At 39.5% G+C, this 25,027-nt stretch overlaps 1 protein-coding gene across 1 annotated transcript; it reads right to left on the reverse strand.

Annotated features, from left to right (window-relative positions):
- Positions 1 to 6,049: 6,049 nt before the first annotated feature.
- Positions 6,050 to 23,979, reverse strand: LOC133484224 (vesicle-associated membrane protein-associated protein B/C-like). Its single transcript, XM_061786486.1, is given in 7 exon segments — positions 6,050 to 8,276; positions 9,712 to 9,794; positions 9,797 to 9,890; positions 10,102 to 10,182; positions 10,327 to 10,430; positions 14,483 to 14,635; positions 23,712 to 23,979. Coding segments are annotated over 7 exon segments (729 nt in total). The 5' UTR covers positions 23,770 to 23,979; the 3' UTR covers positions 6,050 to 8,120.
- Positions 23,980 to 25,027: the final 1,048 nt, after the last annotated feature.

Raw genomic sequence — 25,027 nt, forward strand, 5'->3', positions numbered from 1 at the left:
TTCTAGGTTTATGGCAGAGTTCCCTTCCTATGGTGGAGGCTTAATTTGGACTTAAATGAGTTAAATTGGAACAGATTGTAGTCTACTACTAGAGTCATCATTATAGTGCACATGACCAGATATTCCTATGCTAAACCATTTTACTATGTAATGTTCACACACTATAAACATTCTATGTCAGGACCGTAGCAAACCAACGACCCCATGTACTGTATATGTGAAATAGAGCAGTGACCTAATAGATGTACATTATCGAAACGTTTAACAACCTACTAAAGTCGACCAGGTACTTGAAATAGAGAACATTTTCATGTACAAATGCCAGCCTTGTCAAAACGATCCCTGTTAACATGCAAAACCGACCAAAAGAACGTAAAATAAAGATGATTCTGATTCTGATTCTGATGCTTGCTGGGCCACTAAGTTGGTGTTGGCACTGCACACTAACTGCTTGTCCTTGAAGGGGCTTACAGTATGTAATGCCACTCCCAATGGATGCACCAGTGGTGTATTAATGCATTCAGGTAAATTAGAGGCATAATTACAGTAGATTTGTGTACAAAAAACACTCTAGGCAATAAATATAAAACAATCAAATTGATAAAACTAAGTACTGTGCCTTCTCGTGCCACATTCTTATGCCGCTGCGCAAACTGGCTCATCACATGCCGTTCGTAAACTAGAAACTTTGTAAACAGGAACCGCCATAAATTGAGAGCCCCCGTCCATGTTTTTCAATCATTTCTTTATGTTTTGAAAAAGAACTAAGACGGGCCAAGAAATCATGATCAACCGTCATAAATTTGTTTTGAAGAACCAAGTATCGCGCCCGTGATTTCAGATACTGAACGTGATGTTTTGAGACAAACAAAAACGGCTGCGTAAACTTACTACAAAACCTATTCTAAACAGAAGTTGGCTTTAACCTTATAAAAAAACAACATGCAGTAATGACTGTGGAAAGACAGGATGAACATTTCGGATGCTGAATTCATGTAATAACGGTCATATTTTTGTACAGTACTCGTTTTACAGGGTGGTCGGAAAATCACTGTGCACTTATATTTGTATTAACAGACATGCTTCAATATACAGTATAATTAAGGAGGTACCTATGTATTCTACATTAAAACATGTCAGGTAATGAACATTACAGTGATTTTCCGAACATTCACTCACTGTTTATGCTAAATGTGCTACAACGTTTTCCTTCGGACACAGTGATATAGCAAAGTTCGTATCATAGATGCTTCTATCGACATTTTTTGCAAAATCATATGTGTTGCACTGCGATTCCCACCCCATCATGTCTACAGCACGTGAAACACTTACACAGCTAGAAAAACTACAATAAATGTCAATAGCATGACTTTTATACACACAGCACACTCCTAGCTTGATGCGAAGAGGCTTCGTTGGGGTAGAGGCTTTAGCTCAACAGAGTCGACATATTTTTATGTGTTATGGCTGTAGCCAGTGAAGCGTTATGATTCATGGAACCATATTAGCCACTTGGAAAACACCTGTCTCCATAAAATAATTGGAGGCTTCAGTACAGACCATAAACACCTTTTTAAAAGACGAGATGTTTTGGGTCGGATTTTGGAGAAACACAAACACATTTCGGCCTCACAATAATCTTCACAATTATTAAAGGTATGATCAAATGTAGTGAACAGAGAGAGAAAGTGCGAACTACTCCTTTCCAGATGCGCCATACTGTTCCTATTAACTCGTGCGAGAATGGCGATGGCAGCTGCAAGGCTCATGATGTCATCCTTCAAAGTTGGATGGGAAATATCAGTCTGAAAGCCCCCCAAAGACCAAAAAGCTCGAGCACAGATCAAGAGAAAACGGAGATCAGAGACTTGCGGGAGGGGGGCGAGGGGATAAGCCTTCAGATACTGTCAGAGCCCCGATGACGACCGAGAGGAGGTTTTCATTGTCTTTTCTTGTGGTTTCTGTCAAGAGGCAGGAAGGAGCGCCCAATGGCCTGTTAGCAATCAGGCCTCACTGGATCGCTGAGTGAGTCCATTCAATGAGCGCAATACAACATAAAACAGACCTGATTTAGTACGTGTGTCAAAACAGCATTTGGAGGAAGTTCATCACAATGGAGCACCTTAGTTAGGAATAGTGCTGATGAGATTTCAAGACTGATCTGCACTGAAACCGTTCATACGATCAGAAAAAAATATTTGGAACTTTGGAAAACAATGAGACAAATGGACAAAATCCAACAACTATCAATAGATAGGTACACTGCAACAGCTGAAGACTTCCAAGATATTTCTTTTTTGGGTGTAAATGTATTTCACTTGTGTCAAGCTGTTATGTTATTATTGTCTTGTTTTTGAGATTGTATTACTCCTTATTAATAAGTTTAGCCTAAAATTAGATACCATAATTCTATAGATGTACATCGTATGAATACACTAGTTTTAAGACATTAGTTGGGGGTATTAAGGCTAGGTATATTTACTTATTTTAAGAAATATTTCCTGTTCAAATATTCCTGTTCTATTGGCAGATTAGTTTTGCTTAAATTAAGTATTGTATTCTAGAGTTGACCAAATCAAAAAATTCTATTACAAAAAAAGTCGAAGCAAAATCTCTTCCTCGAAGCTTTGCAGAGATCATTTTCCCACACATACAGTTACTGCAGACTCACGCACCACTGTATAGAAATGACAACACAAACGTTAAACAATGTGTTAATTCTTTAAATGGTAAACAGTCAACAAACTTGTTTCTGAAGGCGACACTAAATTGGACCAGAATTTTGCAATGTTTTTGGTGATAAAGCTTCACATAGGTTAAAAAAGTTGTTGTGATAACCTTACCTCCAAAGACGTGGCAAGTAGCTTGCTAAACATTGGTAGTGCTCGTTTGCTAGTCTATGGCACCAGTAAGTATTTTGCATTTTACCTGGCTCACAAATTACAAATGCTCAAAGGTGACAGTTGGAGGTCCCAAAAACTTTTTCGATTGCAGTAGTGAGAGCGATTTCGCTAGTGCCACTAACGTACCAGTGTGGCTATATTGTGGCTAATAATAACAATCCTCAGGTTGGGTGACGATTCAGAGCCGCTTTCAAGCTCTGGCTGGTGGACTACACTGTCTGTGTGCTCATGCAGAAACACCCACAACCCCAACAGCTGCTATCACGTCAAAGCTAAAAGGTAAGCAGAGCGGCACTGAGTTCCGCTGAATGAACACATTACCGTTAGGAAACAGTATTAACTTATGATGCGTGGCACATACTTGATTGCTGGGGGAAGCTGTCGACCCAGTGGGGACAGGGTTGTATTTACATTTGGTGATGTGTACATGCACCACACACACACACAGTTTGGTGTAAGAAGTGCTGTCTCCTCGAGTGAAAATGCTTTGTCTTGATAGGCCCTCACTTGTCCCCCCCCCCCCGCTCCCCCCTCTGGGCTAGAAGAAGCCACCCTTCGTACTCGGCCCCTTCAACGATTTCAATGAGACAATGAATATAAAGTTCTCTAATACTAAATATTATAATACTGTTTATCCTTAAGGTACTTTGACGAAAATATGTCACAGACATATTAAGACACCTGCGAATTGTTTTAAACTGCAGAAAAAAAAAAATGTCTAAATCAGATTTTCATGTTTCTCAAGGCGAAACTGAACTGTATCAAAATTCAACAAGATTTTTTTTTGCGGGGGGCGGGGGGAATAAATGTCCTATAAAATGAAAAAAAAAAAAAAGAAAAAGAGCCTGGGGGAGTTTTCTTTTAGCTGAATCAAGTTTCCAAACCTCAAACAGTTTGGTGGTTGAAGCTAACAAATGTTCTGGCAAGCAAAAATAAATCAAATAAAACAAGAGTAGCGTGTTTGGACGGAGCATATATAGCACATGTATGCTTTTTGTTTTGTTTTTCCCTCGCTGACATTTTACCTCCAAGCTCCCGCCTTCCCATAAAACACACATAATTGACATGACATCACTTGAGCCGTGCGGTTAACGTCCAAACTCTCAAGTTAAATTTCAGACTCTTAAAAAAATACTTTTTTTTTTTTTAAACACAAATATGAGCTGCAGCTGTGCCATAAAAGACATCATTGGCCTTGAGTTGACCGGTTCTTTGAATTGCATGTATTTCTTTTGCGCTGAAACTGCATTTCTCTGCTTAATATCGTGTCAAAAATGTATTTTCAAAACAACGATGAAACACAACAATGCCTTCCGCATCAAATTTTTTAAAAGAAAAATCAAAACGAGCAGTGATATATAGTCAATACATTTTATCAAGCTAGATTTTATATTAATGAAATAGCACATTTTCTTATATCACCAAAAATGGTTTGAAGCAAATTGCACTGTAAATAATTATTTAGTTATACTGTAATTAGTTGTATGTAAGTAGTTATTTGTAATTTTATAACAAATAATAGCATAAATTATTTTGATACTTAAGCATTTGCAAATCCTTTTCAATCTATATTCAATTGAATACACTACAAAGACACGATCTTTAATGTTCAAACGAATGAACATTTGTGTTTTTGCAAATATTCTCACATTTTGAATTTGACGCCTGCAACACGTTCCAAAAAAAGCTGGGACAAAAGACTGGAAAAGTTGAGGAATGCTTAAAAAAAAAAAAACAGTTTGGAACATTCCACAGGTGAACAGGTTAATTGGAAACACACGTGTCATGATAGTACAATTGTTTTAGTGTTCTAAAATAACTTTTAAATGTAACTCCATTTGTTGTGATGTTAGACAGGTAATAGGTGCTATTAAAAAAAAAAAAAAGATGAAAATTACAGTAACATTTGGTGGTGGTCTAGCTGTTTAGTACAATATACAATGAATTAAATATCAATCACACACAACATATCTACAAGTGATCCAACTGTAATATAGAAAACCCAAGATGGACATGTAAAAACATTGGTGATGGACAACCTCAAACAGAGTTGTTAGATTTACGTATTAATATGACAAATACATGGAGTCGTGTTTCTGTTCTAAAGCGTGGACTCGCATAAATGATTGAAAAGGTTTATTGTTGCAAAAGCCTCCAGACTGCATCGCTCTGTGCCAGTTGTACGGGCTCCAAGCTGTCATAAAGCCACAGGTCCATTTAAAAACTATTGTCTCTGTCATTTCAAATGGAAAATGTATAAATAAAGACGATCCAAAAGCATGTGATGCATTTCTGTGATTTATGTGGACCGCACCTGGAGGACGCTCGCAAATAAATCCGCTTGTACCATGTTTGACAGTTTGACTTTTCAGAAAATAAACGCTTTATTACTGGAAACTGATTGTTCTCTTGAAAAACTTTCATGTTAGATCCACAGCACACTTTCAAGATTAACTGGAAGCCACCTGATGGGACACATTGTGGCAGGGAACAACTGTATTTTATTTTTTATTTTTTTTTAAATTAAGATTTTCTTTATCAACTTGACCCGCAACAAAACAGAAAGTTTAATATATCAGCATAATTACAGGAAAAGTAAAATCCTAAAATTTAAAAGATCTTAAATCTAACCCTAACCCTAATTTGGTCATCATGGGGAATATTTGTCACTTTTTCCACACATTACCATTTTTCAACTGAATCTCAGCATTGCTTAACATGACAGCCACAGAGAGGGAGAAGGTGTTCAACTACCCCCCAAAACATTTGTTAAACTGCAACAACAACAACAAATTTCTTCAATATAACTGTGATAGTGCTGTGTTAAACTAGGTACACCCACGCCCATAATCTGGGCTAATTTGAGCATCCCTCCACCCCTCAAAAGCCGGACTGTCTGATGCCTTTAAAATATTTTGGTCATCATGAGTACCATTAGAGCAGTTCGAACACACTTGGCGATTATTTCCTTATCATATGTGTCGTTTCTCATTTTAAAAGGTTGGTTAAAAAGTAAAAAGTCAGTATGTGTATAACCTGCTTCAGACATTTCCATTTGAAAAGCAGATCACACGGAATTGGTGTATATATAAATTAGACCCCAATAACTCATATGCCAACACAGAAAACAACTTCACACAATCACATTGGGACTTTAATTCCTTTAATTTATTAAGATGCTACATAGTCCAACCAGGTGGGATTTTGCTTTTATACACCAGAGAGACTACTTGACTAGGAATATTTATGTTTTTCTTCTTCTTCTCAGATAGACATATTTGTTTACATACATACAAAACAGTTGCTCAACTGCTTCAGGTGATGGTCACTGTAGTGTCTTGCCTGCATCAACAAGTATTTACATGTAGAATTGTCATCGTGTGGTTCAGCCTATTTGCAAATTGGTGGTGCATCATGGCAGCATAGTGGTGTTAGTTTGATTTTTGTTTTTGTTTTGTTTTTAACTCACATTCTGGTAAAATTGCAGTATTTTTCTTGTTAGATGTCCCCACGCTTCAGTGAAAAATACATTTTTCTCTAAGTATTTACTATATGACGCACGTCCGTCCCTCAGACTATTGAGCTGATCTCAGGTTTGCTCTGCCCTCCACTCAGCGAGTCTTCCTCAAACCACATAGCACAAATATATTGTAGTAAGAACTCACGCCTTTAAATTCACTAGGAAAATTTGCGTTTTTTTTTTCTTCATTATTTGTTATTCGTTTTATGCAAATTTGTGAGATGAAACAATTTTTAACGTGATTTATCCATTTTATTTCTAAATCAAAAATATTCACTGGCTCCAGAACAGTACGTTGTCATGGTGTGGTCCCTCGAGACTTTAGCCATATATGTAGATGTATAAATATATAGCGATACAAGAATATCACAAGCTTCACCTTAGTGAATTAAACAACTTCAAATGCCTTTAGGATTATAACGTGGACAAGCAAAACAGATGCCCGAACAAATGACCACAACAGAACACGTGGAGATACAGTGAAGATACAAAAAAATAAAAATACAAAATTGGACATCAGGCGAAGGCATCTTACAACATGACACCATTTGCTAACTTACATTTGCCCGGAGGAAAAAAAAACAACTTAAATGTATGGCCCAGTAGGAAAAGATGAGGAAAAACTGCGCACATCGTGTTGTCAATGTTGCCATGGAAACCAAATAACCGTTTCTGCATGCACCTTTTACATGTGTGTGTATATTTCCAGGCGTGAGTTATGTGGATACATATACGTGTACTGTAGTGTCTATCGGCCTGAGGAACAACAAACTCACCCAAACAGGTCACAAGGCAAAGCGTTGGCCTGGTGAACATAGACAGACACCATCGAAAACCCGAAAGAATCTGGAGCTGTTTTTTCCTGGCAGCGGCATTAAATCTTAAATGCACTTTTACAATGTAACAGGAAAAAAATAAAAAAAAAAAAAAAAAAAAAAAAAAAGATCACAAAAATGAAACAAATGAGAGGGAATAAAAATATCAGAAAACATAACTGTGCAAACCTACAGCCAAATAATGACACAATTAACACCATTATAAAAGCAATTAAATTAGATTCCAAAAAGTCCAGATGCAACATTCAGCTGTGAACACATGCAAACAAGATCACCTCCACGTGGAGATGTACTGTAGTGTTGGGAATAAGGTGAAACTAAACGGGACGTACATATGAGTTTTGCACACTGATCAAGGTTGTTTGTCAATCAAAGTGGATTTTAGTGAGTCCCGCCTGTCTGGATGATTATCTCCTGAATCTCTCCCATAAGGGGGTTTAAGGTGGGAGGATCCCCTTTGGGTACAGTATATCGTGGAGGTGTGTGTGTGTGTGGGGGGGGGGGTTACTCCTGTCATTGAGAAAAAACACCAAACGCATCTCGCAAATTTTTTGCTATGCCCCTCATAGAATTTGGTGAGAAGGGACAAGATTGACTTGAATGCGATGATCAGGCAAGGTCTGCAACAGCTTGTTCAGAAGACGGTGAATTCTTTTCATGTTTTCGTTTTTTCTTTCTTCCCCCCATACATTACCTTTTTTGTTTATTACTATAAATCAGGCTCAATTCAAACACCTTCCTCCCAACAACGCATCCCCTTTCACATCAGATATGTCATTTCTGATCCTAAATCCTGCAATCCCCCGAGGAAAAAAAAACATGCTGCGGCCCCGCCCGCCCCAAACCAGACTATGCCGCGCTCTACAAGACCAACTTGCCCACGATGACGCCCAGCAAAAAGAAGAGGATGATGAGGGCGGCCGAGCGGGCACTCAGGCCTTCGTCCTTCTTCAGGCTGGCCGAAGAGTGCTGGGAGGACATCACGTTGCTCTTCCTCATCCGCAGACCGTCGTCCTCCTGAGGTCAGCAGATGAGGGAGGCAGGGGAGATGGGGTCATGAAAAGGCCGTTTTCCAGAGGAGATGAGATGGCGGACATGGAGAAAAGAGATGATCGTTAAGTCCGCCCAGGGTTTTTCCTGCATGTAAACTTTGAAGGCAGCCACCTCCGCCTCATTCCGGGCCACCTACTGCTTTAAAACTTCTGACATCATGAAAACTATTATTCACCATGTGTCATTTTTAACTGCAATTGTGGTATTACGCTACAGTGATGAGATGGCGATGTATCAGAAACCATTCGAAGTTTCTCCTAAAACCGTCAAGGAGCTGCGAATGACGGATTTTCATTCCTACTGCTAATGTTTTAGACGATTATAGGGATTTATAAACAGGCAAATTTCTTTGTTCTCTAACCAAGCACATCTGATTTCTCAGAAAAATACTAAGCCAACATGAGTAAAGTGACTTTATAACATATCTTTTCCCTGAACTTTCCAGATCTTCAAAAAAAAAAAAAAAAGAAAACAGCCAGCGGTTTTGATCCACAGTGGCTGGACAAATTCACTTGGCTCGGACAGACTAAGGAAGGAAGGCATGTTTTGTAATATATGCCAGATGTATTATGGCCCTTCACAAACTATAGGGCAGATAACTTAATGACAGCTACCCATAAGCCAGCAAAAAAAAAAGAATAATGCTTTAACTCTAAAAGTTATATAATTTTTTTTTTTTATGCATTTATACAATTTTAGATAGAACAATGCACTGAACTATAAGGAGTATTTGATTGCATTTCACCAAAAGAAAAATAGCAGCCTTGAATGCTCTACCTATGGTTGTGAAATTTGTCAATGAAATGTTCCACTACCATTTAACAGGGCCACATTTAGCCAAGTTTAATCTGATTAATTTTGCTGTTTAACTGTCCACACACACAATTTATTTTTATTTTATCTCGTATCGAAAATTCCTGTATTTTGATTTTGGTGTAAGATATGATTGAAGGTGTTGAAGAACAATAAAATGCATGTACATAAGTCACAGAAAAAGTATAAGTCAGAGGGGGAAGGGGGGGCACTGCACACACGTGCGAATGAACAGAATGGTGCCACCTCTGCCTCAATTTGACCCAGGAAAAACCCTGCATCCTGTCCATAAGATATGACTATATGTAAGTATTCGTTCAAATCAAAAAGACCTGCTTTATTCTGGTGCTCCAAAACCTTGGCGGCAGGAGTAGCCAACAGTTACTAGGCTAGAGGGGTGATGGGGGTAGCATTTTAGGTGTGGCGGGTGATGTTTATGACACGTATGACCAAAGCGTTACCTCATTTATCATAGCAGTTGATGGTGGTTGAATGCACATAAAAGCTATAAAGTTCACATAAACTACAGTACAGTAGGTACCCGACAGACACACTGCCATCACGTTTTCGCAGGCGCGCCACTCACCCTGATCTGTTTGTTCTCTTCCCGTAGCCTCTGAGCCTCCATCTGGAGCCTCTTGCACTCCTCCATTATCTTCTTCACCTCGCGTCGTCCAGGGTGGAGCTCATCGACTTTGGCGGCAGCGAGGAGGACTCGGACTTCAGCAAGCTGGACGACATCATCTTGTTGGACTCCATGTCGTGCTGGTTACACAGAGTTAAGACGAACAGTAAATCGACTGTTGCTGTTCCATTCTCACCGTGACAGCGCCTGTCAAGCCAATCAGTTGAGCAGACTCAACCAAGGCCCAGACTGTCGACATTGTATGGAGACGCATACGATTCGCAACTATCTAGTGATCCGGTTTCGGAACAGGGGTGACGTTAAAAAAATTATTTAAAAAAAAGTGCTAACCGTCTTTTCGTTCTCCGCTGGCATCTCAAAAACACACCTCAGCTTGGAGTCCATCAGCTCCTCCGGCTTTGCCTCCTTCCACTAAGGACAGGAAAACAAACACAAACACAAACACACACACACACACACACACACACACACACACAGTAAGGTCAATTGAATCATGACATTCACTTTAAAAGAAGCAGTTTATGTTACTAATTGTGGCACAACGAACACACTCACCACTCCTTCCATGTCGGTCATGTCCGGGGGCGCTAGCATGGACTGAACCATGAACTTGTGTTTGCTCTTCTCGTTGGGGTCGTAATCAAAAGGCTGCAGCATGACTGAAAGACACAACAGAGACTGAAACACCGTACCAAGATAAGGGTAGAGTTCTTATAAGATCCGACTGTCTGTGAAACCATAAAGGTGCCGGAGTTTGATTTGCCACAGTATAGAATGAATTCTGTGTTCTCGACTTTATTATTGAGTATCAAAACACTCGACAGTGAAATACGGGGTTCCTTACCCGGGCCCCCCAAAAAACTGGTGTCTTTAATCTAATTCCACGTTAATGTTACCATGACGGTCAAAGAGTGACAGGTCTACAAATACCCCTAGGGGTTAATCGTTCTAACAGCTTCCAAGCATGTTCCCCCTCTTTTTCTTAGCATTACATATTCTCCTAACAAAAAGCAGGTGCTGCGCAGGAATACCGCTTCCGATGGCCACATCAGTCGGTGGTGCGCTATTTGATGTTGTTCCAACGGCTGAGAAGGTATTTTAAAGCTGTAACAATGATTTACAATAATCACTTTCTTAAGCCAGCTCTGACAGTGCATAGAGGATGGCTCCAATGCTTGCTAATGGGGGGATCATTTCTCCTTAGGCCACTTTTTTTCTTTTTTTTTTTTAATGCGGTTTTAACTTAGAGACGTATTGTGACATCGGCGCAGACTAAGTCCAAAAATCCTGTTCTGTGGCTTTCTCTCAAATCAGATGACCTACTAATGTCACAGCCGGTGTAGCCATCAAGAGAGTTTTCATTCGTGGCACATGGCAAGTCTTCCTCGACCAGAGATGTAGCCCACCGTTACAGGCATCAGGGCGGCTCAGTATCACAAAGCAGAAACAGACGGCATGAACAGATTGGGAACGTCCTGTTCAATCAGGCCCAATTTACAAAGCAATCCAACTTGGGTCCGAGGGGACGCCACTTGAGAACGGAGGCAGGAAAGCGTGTAAATTCTTTGGGCAACACAGTATCACATTAAAGGGTTTTATAGCCAAAACCCCAAGGGGGGAACACATTCCCATAGTAAGAGTATTTGGAGATGTTTGGGGATTTTTTTAAAACCATTTTTGATACAAGGGCTTTTGAGCACAGGCCAAAAAAAAAAAGAAAAAAAAAAGGCATTTGTGCTAATTGCTAAATTAATCGAATGAGTTGATGTTTTTGCCCCACAACGGGCCATCATTTATAAAGCAGGGAGGTTAATTGTAGGCAACATGGGGAAGCAGGATGATGACAAGTTTGCACATTAATGACGAATGGAACCATTACAAGGGCGAAAAAGTGGAGGTGATGAAACCTTCCTTTCCTTACACTAAGGACAACCTTTTAAGTCCACATCCAGGCTTTCTCTTTCAAATAAAAACATCGTCACTGACCAATATTGACCACAGAAACGCTATTAGAACACAGTAGTCCAGGACTCATATTAATGTCCATTTAGTAAAACTGCATTATTTGTCCTTTGACATCTTAAAAGTGATCCATAAGCTGCTGGGTAGTGTTGTGGGGTTTTGGACAAAATGTCTGTTGACAGCCACCCGTGTCACGACTTGAGTGACTTGAGTAAATGTTGCCTTAAATTACACATGACGCCATATACCTCATCACATTTACACTTTACAATTACTACTATGTAATATGTGGATTTCTGTCACTGAGGCGAAAAGGCCAGTCTAAGGTCAGTAAATGTGGAACGGAACTACAGGGAGCGAACAAAGATATGTGAAGTGAAGCAGACTCGTTGGTCCGCGGGGAAAGCCTGCAAGGATACAGGCACTAACGCCTACAATATGTATTCATATTCGGGCCTCTCAGCCTCGCAGGATCTCTTTCTCCTGATTGTGCTCTCGTGGGTGCACTGTGTCCAAATGTAAATCAAAAGTTCAAGAAAACAGTATTGCAGGGATTTAATGCAGTCCACAGCACTTAAACCCGCCTCCCTGCGGAGGAATTGGGCTACAGCTCGATAGGTCTCGATTTGTCCCGTTTGTTGTGCTAATGAGGCGTATTCAGCAATAAATAATTGTTATTTCATATCGCAGCGTGTTATTTCGCTCCCGGCCTCCCTCGGAATTTTGCCCGTCTCGGAATGTCAGACAAGAACGTTCCCAGAGGAAACCCACTGTTTGTGGACACAGAGATTTTTCAAACATTCGTGGCCCATATTATACCACTGGATGCTAGATAACACCGAATCCAGCACGGAAGCATTCCTGCGGTCGAGGCTATGTTTAACATATTCACTTACGGCCCGGTCAAGTGCGCCAAGCTTGCTTTTCGCTTTGCTATTCACGAATTCACCTAAGCACTAAACTCCCACAAGATGGCACCAAAGCCCAGGCTAATAGTGAAGTAGTAATTGGTGTCAAGGAAGTACAGAGGAACCTTGATTTAACGGAAATCGGTTGTAATTGGCAGAAAATAGTGTCCAGTTGTCACTCAAACCGCCGTTGACAAAGTCTGTTAGTTCCAGAATTGTCATCGTTGTTTATTGGCACTGTGGTGCAATCAATAGGCAGAGACTAATAAAGGTATTTCTTAGTTGTATTTCTTCTACACGGAGGGAACCAATCAGAGGAAAGGGGGCACGCTTAGTCAAATATGGAAAAAACAGATTCAAAACTGGGTCAAACAGAATTAGTCAGAGGGGCCTTTTCTGGACACAAGTATGACAAAAACCAAGGTGTTTTTGGAAATGAAACTGACACTTTTATACTAAGTCCATGTGAGAGAATCACTCTATGGCGGTCTCATTAGTCAAAAATATGGGACATTTAAGCGTAATGTTGGACTCCCTCGAGACGGCTTGCGTAATGCTATTTTAAAAACTGCTTGTTTGCACAATATCTTTACAAAAAGGCAAACATTTTCGTTGATGTCGCCATGGCAACCGTGCTGCTCGGGTTTAAGGCAGGCAGAGCGACACCACGGATTGATGTGAGGTCACAAGACGACTGTATGTAGTAGCAGATTCTATTTCAGCCAGGCACGAGTGCTGCTGGAGGATGAGGGAAACCCTGCTTTAGACTACATGTCTGTGTAAAAAGACGTCTGTTACCAAGGCAACATGACCTAATTAAGGCAAGCTCAAAAGGAAATTGCATTTATGTATAATTGACATGAAACTTCTCGGGATACACAGACAATTCCTTCTATTTATTGAAAAAATCACACATTGGGTTGTGGAAAAGGTTACAAATTATGACACTGGGACCCAAAACTGTGGCAACTACAATAGCTCAGTGGACCGTGTGCTTTTGCCACCCACTGCTGACTAATATCTGCAATTACACTGTGTGAAGTTGAGGAAAGTATTGGTGAAGTATACACACCCACTTCTGCCCAGACAACACAAATACACATATTCAAAAACAACCGCTGTAAAGCTAAACTACAACAAAGGCATAAACAATGTAATATGGCTTACTAGGTAATTTCGCTAGATTAGAGGTGTGTCCAACTGTCCATCATTAAAGGGAAATTAAGCACAAAAATTTGGGGGGGCAACAATATGTTGTATGTGCACCCACTAGTCTAAAGGTATTCTGATTAATGTTGTGTTTGTGGAATAAGACAAAGTGAGGAATTCATCAATTTTCACCAATCCCAGGGGGCAGCCATATTGAGCAATATCGCCCTCTGCTGTTGACTGAAATGAACGTCACATCAATCACATCCAGCCCAGCTGACTCTGGACGAGAGCCGGGGTACAACCTGAACTAGTCGCCAGCCAATCGCGCTTTCGTCTTTAAATAAGCAAAATAATTGCTGATGGCAGAGAGGGGAGTAATGTGGAGGTTACCCTCACTGAAATCAGTGCAGGGGAAGAGTGAGCCAGGGTCAACTGGACGCTACGTAATGTTAATAATTGTATAATTTATATATTTTGCGTTACTGCCGTGTTTTCACTATCCGGTGTTGTTGCTTGTGGAGACATGCAAATTGTTATATGTGCTCCATGAATGTAAACGGTCATTTTGGGATATGTGTCACTTGAAATGTACTTGGGAGTAGAATTGGATAAGGTCATTAAACTTGAATTGGGCACTTAAGACCTGCAGTGTAAATCCAGCTTTCACACACAACAGAAAGTGTAATTACCCGAGACATTGATGGAGGTGCCCGCATCGATGATTCCGCTATTTGGCCGAACGCAGTACCGGCGTGGCGCGGTCGTCTTCACCTTGAAACACACATTCCGGTCTGTAGGGTTGGCGAGCTTGAGATGGGTGGTCACCACGTCGGAGAATGGACCTATAAAAGAAGAGAGGACGTGTGAAATAGCTGTTGTTGACAATTGACTGCAGCAGACTCTTAAGACAGGATTCAAACACAATCAACAAAATAACTGTGTGACCTTTTGGGGTATGGGTGAACTATTATTATTTTCAACCATAACACTCATTACTTCCTAAAAGGATGTCATGTTAAGGTGAACATATTATGTAAAATTTACTTTTTAAAGGCTTGTATCCAAATGATGCCCACCCATCAAGTGTGAAATTAAACAAGTAAAATTTTGTCATCTGCCTCGTTATGAAAATGTGGCATTGACATAGGAGCCATTGTGCAATTTTAATAATCGCCCTCACACCGGATTTCACCTCTCATGACCAGATCCAGAGCCACTTTCAAGTGACAGCCAGACTATACCTTTTGTCACACTGCCATGCAGAAAACACATGAAAATGCAGATAAATCTTTGAGCAGTACACCATTTTGGAGCAATATTACAGCTGGTTTTAATCCTGTCTTAAAGTCTTTTGATTAGACTGGTCGGTCTTTTCTAACTTAGGTCAAGTGGCCGGAACTTTGTTGACTGGGAGCAATGCCAAGCTTTGGGATCAGGCTGCTTTCATACCACTAATTTATAATTATTTTTTTTTTGTTTTTTTTTTTTACACACGCGTTTGACAGCCACCACAAAGAACTAGAGGCGCCTTAACCACCTGATTTATCCTAAATCGATAAATTAATTGAGACTTTGATTCTAAGCATATCTTGTCGTGTTGCTGGTTAAGACATTATGGGTTCACCAGATGCTGGAAGCTCGCCCGACAGAACGCAATCACCCATCATTTGGACTTATCATCACTTTGGTTATTTGTCTGACAATTTCCCCCAGACCTGAGACAAGACTGCAGGATTTCCACAAACTGCCTGGTGAAATGTATATCCTGATGGCTAAAACTGCTGAGTATATTAGTCACCTTCTGTCAAGTGAGGGGCCATGAGGAATGAAGGTACAGGCTGGATTCCTAAACCTGACAGGCACTGCGCCAGCACCGCATGGTTCACATTAGTCAGGACAGTGGGGGGGGGGGGACTAAAATAAAACAATAAAATCTCAGAAATCATAGCAACAATCATATTGAGGCACTTCTCGCATTTACAGTGGTGTGAAACTGTTAGCCCTCTTCCTGATTTCCTTTTTTTTTTTGCATGTTTTGTCACACTTAAACGTTTCCCATCATCAAACTAATTTAACACAAGTAAACACAAAATGCAGTTTTCAAATGAAGGCATTTATTATTAAGAGACAAAATCCAAACCTACATGGCTTGCTATTAGGCTAATGATATACAGTTTTTAAATCGCTCTGAATTTTTCTACAACCAACTCCTGCTTGAATGTGTGTTCTATTGAGCATGTTGATTTTTGGACCACAAACAAGACAGAACCCTCATCCCTACTTAGTACATAATTTACAGCACTGCAACATTTACAACTTTTTCATACAAATGAATATTAGGGACAGACGGAAAACATGAATCATAATACACTTCTAAGATTAAAGTTGTAATCTCAAGAGAATAAACCTGTATATTCTTTTAGAGGAAAGTCCTAATATTATGAGAATAAAGTTGTATATTTATGAAAAATGTTTTTAAAGAATTCGATAAATATTCTCAGGGCAAGTCACATTTTAACACGTGCTTTTCTAAATCTGCCCACAAGCATAATGCAGCCACTGGCTTTTTCTCAAAAGCAGCCATACAATTATTGTTTTGAAGTTCTGATACGCACAATAAAAATGAACGGTTATATGACAAAATACTATTTCATCATTTTAAAATCTTAAAGTAAAACTTGTCATCTCCACTGCTCACCCTCAAAATTGCAAACCGCTCTCAAAATGTTTCTTCACGGCCCCTTGTAAAAATACAACTATATTTTCGGAAGATTCATCTTGTAGAGTAATTTTTTTTTTTTTTTTACAATGCTTCTCATTTTTCTGTGATCAGCTACAATTTTGCGGTCTTGATTTCTGGAGCTGGCTATTTAGGCAGCAAACAAGCCCTGAATTAATTGTGTCCTCTACTGGTTGCTGTCAAGTGGAAAACTCCATTAACTTCTTGACACAGCCTTATTATATTTGATTCCACATGGAATTCATACAGCAATTTTTGGGATATTTCAACTTGGCTGGGTGTTTTCCCACGTTGTGACCCCGGCCAATCATTTTCTCACACGTTTTATTTTTACATCTCAATGCTACTACAGGGTCAACTATTAAAACCACTCTATTAAAACACAGTTGAGAGGCACATGTACTGTGCACACAGCTCTACTTCAATATTAGCATCTGCTTCCAGATAAAGTTTCATTCAGCTCAGCAAACATCAGAGTGACTGACACTTCCCTCCCATGCTGAGTAAAGATGGAGGCGTGGGGGTTCAGGGGCTGCAGTGCGTTGGCCTAATAGCACAGTTCAGGGATCCCAGTATGGAATAAATAAAAAAATAAATACAAATAAAAATAAAAAAGAGGAATGAAATGAAGTTTTAAAAGAATCAAATAAATAATATATAATTATATTTAATTACATATAGTATATATGAATTAAAACTATAAATTCTAGGGATGAAACAATATTCACAATACCGCAATATTAGGAGTGCCTCGATATCCTCATGGTCTTGTCTCGGGATAAAATAATGAGCCGTTGTGTTTAAAATTTCCCATTTAGACAGGCTGCTACAGCCAGACGACAGCGCTCCTCATTAAGAGTATAAACGCACCCGAAAGACGCGTAACCCTTTTGCCCGTGTGGGTACGTCACAAAAAATACACGTATTGGCTGACTGGCCCATGTGACAAGGCTGCGTTGGGAGGGATGCAGAAACAACTCGGTGCCCCGAGTCCCTCCCAAGCCTACGGCGTAGTCGCTATGCCGGTCTGAGCGTCGCGTTGCAATCGACTGGGAAAGAGGCGCCTTGTTGTTCGCGCCGGCCTCTGTCCCAGCAAACGCTGACCCACGGACCGGCATCAGCTGCTAGTGGACCGCCACTTCGCGAAGGCGCATCCCGGCCAGTGGTGGCCGCCACTGGGTAGCCCCTCTAGCCGGCCCGCCGTGGGCCCCCACCACCGCTCCCCCTCGAAGAGATGCTACCCGGAAGTATTAAGCATACTGCAAAGGCATCACTCTTGAGTGGTACACGAGTAAGTGTTTATCTCACGTCAAACGTCGTGGGTGAAAGAACATCACACGGAGAGAGAATAACGATTCCGAGCCCCCATTACAACATATCCCTGCGCCGATACATGACAGTAGACCCACAAATTAAATAATAAAATAGGTCCGCTCCATACAAATGCAGATATAGAGGCAAAAATAAATCTGACATACTTCCTCCAATGAAATGTCCACATTTCAAATAAAAACATATTACAGAGGCTGCTCAGAAAAAGAAACCATCCTACAATATCACTAAGTGGAGGAAAAGAAACTGAGGATTCTTATGCCTTTAAAAGTGCTCCTGCGTTTATGACTTCACTTGAATTTTTGGACTCTAGCAAAACAAATACAATAATTAAAATATATTTCTTTAAATCACTGTTAGTAGGCAGTATCCAATTTCTAATGCTATAAATTAAAAAAATGACAATACAGTAAATACTGTTAAGTTATTGAGCAGACAATTTCTCAACGGACAGTTTTTTTTATCATAAGCAAAGATTATTGCTGCAGCAATAGTACCGTTTTAGAGGTAAGAGTAGATGAATGTAAACACTGGATAGACGCGGACAGACGTGCACGGTAATATACGATGTGAAGCTGTCTTTTTCACAAAAACCTGGGGGGAAAAAGGACAGAAAGTACCAAAACCTACTAACGACTCAGCAAGAGTCAAGTAGAAGAGCAAGAAAAAGAGATTTTTCGGTTCTCCTGTTTTCGCCTCTCTTCGCCCGCACCTGTACCGTGAACCTTCCTGGAATACCGTGAGTCTTGTTCCAATACCGTGAGCTTTCCCACGATAATCGCAATAATTATCGTACAGTGAGCTATAGATTTTATTACATCCCTACTAAATACAGCTGGAAAGATTCTCATTATTTTAAATAAAATGCTATTTTAAGTTGTAAGCATATTACATTCAAAAGCTATCTATTGAACGGTCTTGGATAATCTAAATATGAAACTTTACCATGATGCAGCATAAAATACCCATGATTCTATAGGAAAATAGGTCAACTGCTCCATATTAAATATTTTCAATGATATGATATGATGATATCTAAATTGCTACCATGAGACATATGAAGGCAATATCTTAAACAAGCATGAATAGTCTCAACATGAAACTTGATTATAATACTTAAATGTAAAAATTAGTACATCTACTCATAATTCCAGCAATAAATATTGGCCCAGTGATTCAAATATATATACTTTACCCTCACAAAAAATTCTGAAAACGTTTGTTTTTTATCAAAATGACTCACCAGGCAGCTTGTAGTTTTGTTTTCTCAGTCTTTTCCTCTCCACATGTTATCGTCCCTCGCAGTGCTATTTCAGCGAAAGCCAACGTTTTTGCCTCATAGGTGATGACTATCCCATTGCAGAAGACTGCAAAGTGCTTTCCCTGGATCTTAGCGTTTAAAAATGAACAAGAGTGGGCATTCATCAACCTGTTTTTACAACCAGGACCGATTCCATGAATTCTTGATCCCCGCATCCAACCCAGACACTGTTTCGCTATCTATATTATCGAGGATGTATTTTTCCCATGACATAATATTATTAAGCTCAACGCACAAGAGAGAATTTCCTTACCTTTGATGATTTTACCAATAAATTTAATATGACGTGCACTAATACTCAGTGGTATCAAAGCAATCCCTCAAGGTATGGTGAAAGATGACGGTAAAAGGAATGTTGCTTTATGACAAAATATTACCCAAATTTTCGTCACTTTTTACATATCATGTCAATTTTATGAATAAAAGAAAAATCTAAGAACAGATTCATACAAGGTGCCCTTACAACTAATATTTTCCCTTTATCTTTAAAAAGTACAAATAAATTAAAACCTTATCCTAAAGAAATTAAAGTTAGAATTATAACTTAACATCTCACTCAAACCATATCACCAAAAGCTAAAGAAACACATTTCAAAACATTTAATGATAGCTATCCTTGTAATGATTTTTTTTAAGAAAAAGATTCAACATTGAGCAAAACAACAGTTTTGTCTAATGCTGAAATAGAGCCTTTAAACCTTTTTTTTTTTTTATTGTACTTATATCCAAATATTTTGGGAAGCATTGCAACAATGGATATCTGAAAATGACAAGGGCCGATCACCGAGTTTAAAAAAACACAACCGTTAGTGCTAGCACTAGCTTGCAAGGCTACATAACGTTTTGTTGCCTGCCTGCGAGCGGTATCATATTAAAAGTATTTGAAAATGCCTCAAGCAATCATTGAATGAACGTAATCTCCCGAACACTGGTGACCACCACCACACGTTTTTCACATTTTGTTCTTATAATACATGCGTCGCAATGTCATCGTCATGGTAACAAGTGTATCTGGTCGCGTTTGAGTTGACAAGAAAAAGCCCCGTGATCGTACAAGACGGGATGTGGTGGTATCGGAATACATGATTTTATTGCAGTAGTCTAACATCGTGCAATCGTGAAAGACCAAATTTGTCTTATAGTCTGATCCACGTGTTGTCTGTCCCACTGCCGACATGTTGTTGTTTTTTTTTTTAAATAACTTTATTGGTTGTCAGATATTTACACTGCTACGTCAAAACACACGCGACAAGGCTAAAAATAAACTAGCTTTTGGAATCAAATACACTGTACACGATGGAGACACGGAGTAAATGTCTTTTGCGGAGCCTTTCAATGACGGCAAATTATGACATTAAAGCCGATCAACATAAAATGCTTATTATCGGCTGATACCGATCAAGCCGATCAGATCGGTGTAACGTCTAGCTGTAATACAAAGACATTAATTATGGAATAATAATAAATGGAACATTATGTATAACACCATGATTATTATTGCTAAACCATTTATCCATCGTTGAAGATTCATAAAATGTCACCCACTGTTATTAGTTTATATGAATGAATGAACAAAAATATTTTATGAAATGGGTCAAAACTAAACAAGACTTACTGTGTATGTTTTGTTTTCTGATTAGACCTTTGACTTTTATTTTAGTTATTTATTTTTATATGTATTGCTCTCTACATGTTTGATGTATGCTCAGTTTGGGAATGTTGATATTTCCTTAAGATTATTTGTTGAATTGTAATGAAAGTTGGAAAAAAAAAAAAGTTCAACAAAACCACGAACAGGAGTTAGCAGAGGCACGGCGGCTATATTGTATTCTCGCTCTATCATGTACAATACATGGTAGAGCAAGAATATAATACCAAAAGACTGTACCATACAGTAGCGGTATTACAGTATATTAATTTTACTTCAGTGTTCCCGAATGTCAATGAGAACAAGCAAAGCCGACCAACACATCGCTAAACAAACCAACTAAATCAGAACGTATTCTGCCAATCTTTTTACTTAACCAAACATATTTTTGGGTTGAAAAAAATAGCGGAATTCCACTAAACAGCTGACATCCCCTTATAGCTGCTTTGGTCATATTTGAATATTTTCATAAAAATTGTTTTTATTGATATAGTTAGCCTAATTAGCATAATTATCTAAGTCTTGTTTAACTTACTGTCACATCATCAATAAATCATGTTATCTTTTCTTCCAAAAACATTCAACAATGACTTGGGCAATTAGGGTAACACTGTAGCGCATCTCTAAGGACTTGAGCTTTGAGCCAGAGGGTGATGATTCGAGTCCCACTCTGGAGAAAATGTTAAATAAATAAATGAAAATTAAAAAAAATTAAATGTTGTTGGTAGTGCTTGGACTCGCCCTCTCTTATTACTTGCACTATTCCCGAAATAATCGTCCAACCAATGAAAAATCCGATTTGATTATTTGAAAACCATCGATTGAATCGATGAGAGTAAGTACACTGGCATGTTTTGGCTGCCGCGTTCTATCTGCCGCGTTTCCCTCCAGAAAACTTTTAGTTTAAAATGGCTTACTTTAACTAGGATCCCTATACGTATCTTGGCCAAAGGTAAAAGCCCGGGTCTGTTTTGGCCCCGTCGGTGCCGTAAATCCTCACTGCCTTCGTAGGACCAAACAGCTAGCCTTTCGAGCTAGCCTGATGGCTACCTAGCCTCTCATTATCTTTCACATCAACTTTCTCCCATTCATTCTGCCGTTGCTCGTTCCAGCAATGGCTCCTTTCTGGCTTTGGTTGTGTCGCTGCCATAAATATGCGTTGTGGCAGCATTGAAACTCATCAGAATAAAGTAGCATGTTCTTTGTGATCTGAATGTGACAAAACTGATTCAGCTTTTCTTTCTTTTTTTTTTTTTTTTAAAGGTGGACTCACAAGTCAATTCGACACCTCACCAACTTTTTTGTAGGTGTAGTTAGAGGGATGTTAATCTGCTTTCTGACTCCCTAACTGCACCTTTCGTCACGCTGACATCTCTCCTTGCATGCCTGTATGTGTGTGATCTGGTTCTCTGTGTGGTGTGCAAAACAAAAATATACAAATGCAAATTGATTTTCCCTTGAGAGATTATAATTAGTATAATAAATAAAATGTTTTGAAAATGTGCATTTTTGCCTATTACGGCCAGACTTTAGGAACATCATGTTTTCTTATGGAATCATAAGTACCATAAAAATGACAATGATTCTTTAATACTATTATTAAAAATCAACTGTAACTAAATATGCACAAAAGTTTGATTGTTCATCATGTGCTATGAAATGTCTACAGACCCCTGTTCAAAAGGTGTCTATTTGTGATATTGCTAAATTAAACTTGAAATAGCTAAAATAAACTTTAAAATTTCTCAAACACGTGAGAAAATGTGCTATGGTCAGATGAAACTAAGGCTGAACCTTTTGGGCATAATTCCAATAAGTACATGTTGTACTAAAATATACGCATGAAATTGTTTTTGTTGTGTGTATGCAATCAACTTCAACTGGAGTGTTAATAAAAATCTGAAAGCAAGCAAAGTTGGGCGCTTTTTGAGGAACGCTCAGGTAGGGCTGCGTCACACGATGGACTCCGCCATAAAAGGATTCATAAAACAAAAAATGATTAGTGTTATGAATGTGCGAAGGACTGTAGATTAGTGGTATGAATGTGCTAAGGGCTGTACGTGCTACAGTATAACTGTGTGTGCAAAAAAAAAAAAAGTACAATACAGGTACAATTTTCTCTGTAGATTTTCAATCATCCAAGTGATGGTATTCTGCAAAGGTTAAATCAAGGAAACTGGACTGTTCTTGTTTTTTGAACACATTTCCCCTTCAATCCAAAGGTTTTTTCAGTTCTAAATTTTCAGTATGGAGTCACATCCCAGTTATAAGCAGGTGTACAACTACGTTACCTCAGTTCTTTATTTTCTTTCAAGAAAAGATGATTTAGAAATTTCAATGGAGTTGTTCGGGTTATCGGTCATATTAAATGATTTTTTTTTTTTTTTTTTTAACTGACTTATCGTAAATCACAAAAACGCGGCCTTTGAACGGGGGTGTGTAGACTTGTTATATCCACCGTAGCTGTCAGGTTGTCAAGTCGACTGGGCGAGCCAACCAATCAGAGGGCGAGCTAATGTTAGCCGGCTACACCTGCTAGAGACGTCGAAACGAACAAATTCAACAAACGCTCAGCAATTTCAAACACATTTCTCCAATTCGAACTTTTGGTGGTGACGTCAAAACATTTTGAGCCCGGTTATGACTTAAAAAGAAAGCGCCTTTGGGTGGGGAATGTGCGCCAGGGCCTTGTGTGTATTAGCCGTCGGATGCTAATCCAGCTAGCTGCTGTCACCTGACCCGCAGTCACTCACGAAGCAACCGGATTCTCTCCGTAGTCGCCACAAAACGAACAAAAAGGGCCCACGGAAGCATCTCACACTAACGTTTGGTGTCGTAACCGTCCCATCCGAACCACCGGGCCCCCCTCCTCCTCACCTCGGAATTTCAGTTCGTGCTGAGGCTCCAAGAGCAGAACCTGTTCCGGCCTGGCCATGACCCAACGAGCTGGTGCTGGAGCGGGGGCGATTGGGGATGGGGACCCACTTGCGGAAGGTTCTTGTGTGTCACTGACTCGGCGATAAGACGAGCCGGCCCCCCCGGTCACCACTGGAGCTAGCGACGGCTGTTGCGATGCAGCAGCGGCCAGGAAGGGAGTGAGAGGCAGGCCGGTGACGTCACTGCCTCTGCATTGCCACCCAGCGGGGAGGGTGGCAGGGTGACGAAGGGTGACGGATGGGTGGGGGTGCTTGCTGGGTGACACCCGAGCAACGACAGGCTCCACGGGTGGGTGCTGCTTTGATGTGATGATCATGTGCAAAATGTGGTTTTTCATATTTCTGCAGGCCCAAGTCACAAGTTGTATTCCTAACAAGTACATTTATTGTAATCCACTGTAATAGCGTGCAAAGTTTGAACGTTAACGTTGCGTTTTAAAATCGGAAAAAAAAAAAAAATGCACTTCAGTCATGATGCAATTAAAACGCATTGCACGCAAGTTAATTGAAAATTGTACCTAACTAAACCATCCATTTTCCGAACCGCTTTAATTCAGTGAGTCTTTGTGTACCCGTTACCACAAGTCCCTTTACTATTACCACACTACTGGCGTAGATCAGAAAACAAGAAAAAATAAAATAAAATCATCGAACAAGAACAATCCAGGTGCCTTGACTCAACCTTGCGGATTACCATGACCTGGATGACTGAGAATCTACACAAAGAAAATGGATTTTTTTTTAGCAAGCTCATTGGTGTTTTCATTTTTATTTTATGATATTGTGACAGTGAGTTGAAAATGAAATATCAGGCATTTTCCCACTGTAATTATGTTTTTAATAGCCTAAATATTGGACCCACTTCTAATGAAATACATTGCAAAGTTAACAGTGTCATGTCACTTTTTCCTAGTATTCTGCATACCATTTACAAAAACTACAATAAAAGTGTGTAAGACTTGAACAAAGACACACCCTTTTTGTCAATCTTTTATTAGTAAAGTAACTGATAATTCCCTTTGTACACATTTGGAAATATACTGCAAACAAGTGATTTTTACAGGAATTTAGTCGCAGTCAATATGAAACACATAAAAGCGGAATACAGTTACCACAGTGCTGCTGATGATATATATCTTAACATTGTCACTAAACTGTTTTAATACGGAATATATTCATTGAATTTTGTGCAATGCAATGTCATATGATGTAAAATATACATAACGTTGCCCAATTGTGTTCCCAGGGCCAGCCCAA

The sequence above is a fragment of the Phyllopteryx taeniolatus genome, chromosome 9 (genome assembly GCF_024500385.1).
Source record: "Phyllopteryx taeniolatus isolate TA_2022b chromosome 9, UOR_Ptae_1.2, whole genome shotgun sequence".
Taxonomy (NCBI): Eukaryota; Metazoa; Chordata; class Actinopteri; order Syngnathiformes; family Syngnathidae; genus Phyllopteryx; species Phyllopteryx taeniolatus.